This window comes from Sphaeroforma arctica, assembly GCF_001186125.1.
Source record: "Sphaeroforma arctica JP610 unplaced genomic scaffold supercont1.324, whole genome shotgun sequence".
In the NCBI taxonomy this organism is placed as follows: Eukaryota; class Ichthyosporea; order Ichthyophonida; genus Sphaeroforma; species Sphaeroforma arctica.
In genome coordinates, this window is record NW_014040234.1 from 84,171 (window position 1) to 86,702 (window position 2,532).

Below are 2,532 nucleotides of genomic sequence, written 5' to 3' on the forward strand. Positions count from 1 at the left end.
ATATATATATATATATATATATATATATATATATATATATATATATATATATATATATATATATATATATATATATATATATATAAATAAATATCATGTATATATATATATATATGTTGCAGACCGTAATGTGAACTGCAGCACACCGATAAATCGCCTATCTCATCATCAGCACCACACCAATGCGCTTCACCTACCATTGTACTCGAACTCCACCGTCGTAGTCACATTCATGGGGTTGAGCCCATCCCCATTGATAATTGGACAGGACATCTTATTCGACACGGAGAAGCAGTAGTTGATGGTCCCTCCGGGGGGCACCACCTGAAAGGCCTGTGAACAAATCAATCGAGACAGGTCAACAATGCATACATACGCAGTGGCACTGCCAAGAGTGACAGATGAACATTTGCATGCCCATGCAGCAACCATTGAAATACAGTTAGAGGTAGATGGGCATCGGCATGCGTAGTGCTTGTGAGGACTGCACTTGCGTAGGCGTTCAGTGGTATGTTGATGTCATAGGAGAGTGACACACACGGCTGGATTCTAGCTGACGCTTGCACCGTCGAGTTTATGAACACTCTCTAGGAGAAAGCTTGTATGGGCATATTGGGTCGAAAACAACGGCTTTACAGAACTGTTTTTTCACGTTAAGTCCAACGAGTGCATGTGCACATATACACGGTGTGACATGGCATGTATACCGTCATTAACACACATGGGAATTATACTTGGAAGCAAACGAAGAGCAGTCCCAAATGTTAAAACAGGTGCATGTGCATGTACTCATCTGCTGACTCGTAAATGAGAATAGGCCTAGATATAGGCCCCCCCCGACAGAAACATGTTCAAGCAACCCATCAGCTCAGAGTAACACCGGTCCGCCCGAAACCACAATTCAGAGTATAGGATGTATATCACAACCACACTCACCATCCAATACACAGACGCCTTAATATAATACGAACACCCTAGTGTGCACCTTCCACTCTCGGCACCATTCTTATAATATTCATAGAAATACTCCATTATTATAGAAATACTCCATTCTAGTAATAGATGTATATCTACCTGCCCCATAGACGCGGTGGTAATAGACATAGAAATACTCCATTCTAATGATAGACAAAGAAACAATCCATTCTAATAACAGATATTTACCTACCTGCCCCATAGACGCGGTGCCATCCCAGTCCTCACACTCCGCCGTGTCGTTGAGCACCTCCCGTGTAATAGACTTGACGGAGAGCATCACAATCTCATTGCTAGACACGTCCGGGTGCTCCTTGGGTAGGTAGCTGAGCTTCTGGCAGATCTGATCTTTCACCTTGTACACATCCGAGGCTTCTCTCTCCGTCGTGTATGTATCGTCCGTGTACAGCACTTGCGTGGTCTCAAAGATGTCTCTGTGTGCGGAGGAAACGGTTACAGTGTATATCTTGAGCAGTGGATAAAACATGAAATACGTGCACATACATGTGTGTATTTACATGTGCTGTGTGCAAACACGCATAGTGCCCCGGCCGATGCACCCCAAAGAAAACTCGATATGATCCATTACGCCCAGACATCAGGAGGACTACACTCATTCATTAGTAAGACAACCTGGCACACAAATGTGTACACACACGCATGTGCTCAAGTGCCTGTGGCGCCTAAGACTACATACTTGAACGTGAGCTCGCAGAACGAGTTCATAATCACATTCACAGCCACTTCTATGCTGGTGGCTGGTTCGGAAGGGCAATCGGCCGCCCCTTCCTGGCATTTGATTGGGTAGGTAAAGTGCGAGAGCCCGCCCAAGCGGCACCCGCTGATGTTGTATGTTGATTTCTGCACACACGGAGACGCTGTACAGTCCTCTGTGTGTGTAAGGGAGACAGGATGAAGGTAAGCATAAAGATGGAGTATAAGGTGTAAGGTATGTAAATATATGCATACATATATATATATATATACATACGTATATGATACATACATATAAACATATATGTATGCAAACATACATGCATACATACAAACATACATACATACATACAAACATACATACATACATACATGCATACATACATATATACATACATATATGCATACATACATACATACATACACATACACATACATATACATACACATGCGTACACAAATTTACATACAGGATAGACATACATAAATACATACATACATACATATACATACGTGGAATATAAACACATGTGCGTGTCTGTAATTCTAATATCAGACCTACCTTCCAGAGTGTAGTTTTCAGCATCACCTCCTGTCAGTGTATAGGGCGCTGGCACCCTAAAGCTAAGTGTAGCCTCAGACATATCGGAGTCATTGTTATTAGTCGTGATGCGCTTGATATCAACCATATTCACCAGTGAATACGCATCCTCTACCGCTATTGGTACCGCGCTGGTCTCGTAACATTGAGCCAAAATCTGATGTGTGGTTGAAATAAATGCGAGTGGAATGAGCATTAAAACTTGTATATGGGTATATATAAATACATATAATATACATACA

General features: G+C 42.0%; 1 protein-coding gene across 1 annotated transcript in view; it reads right to left on the reverse strand.

Annotated features, from left to right (window-relative positions):
• Nucleotides 1-189: 189 nt before the first annotated feature.
• The window catches only part of SARC_05216 (hypothetical protein), a gene marked incomplete at its 3' end in the record, with an annotated part of 3,938 nt that continues 1,595 nt past the window's right edge, over nucleotides 190-2,532 (reverse strand). Inside the window, exons 5-8 of the mRNA XM_014300943.1 lie at nucleotides 2,252-2,447; nucleotides 1,673-1,865; nucleotides 1,169-1,409; nucleotides 190-333 (exon numbers count right to left, since the gene is read on the reverse strand). Of these exons, the coding sequence (XP_014156418.1) occupies nucleotides 190-333; nucleotides 1,169-1,409; nucleotides 1,673-1,865; nucleotides 2,252-2,447 (774 nt within the window). The remainder of the gene's footprint in view (nucleotides 334-1,168; nucleotides 1,410-1,672; nucleotides 1,866-2,251; nucleotides 2,448-2,532) is intronic.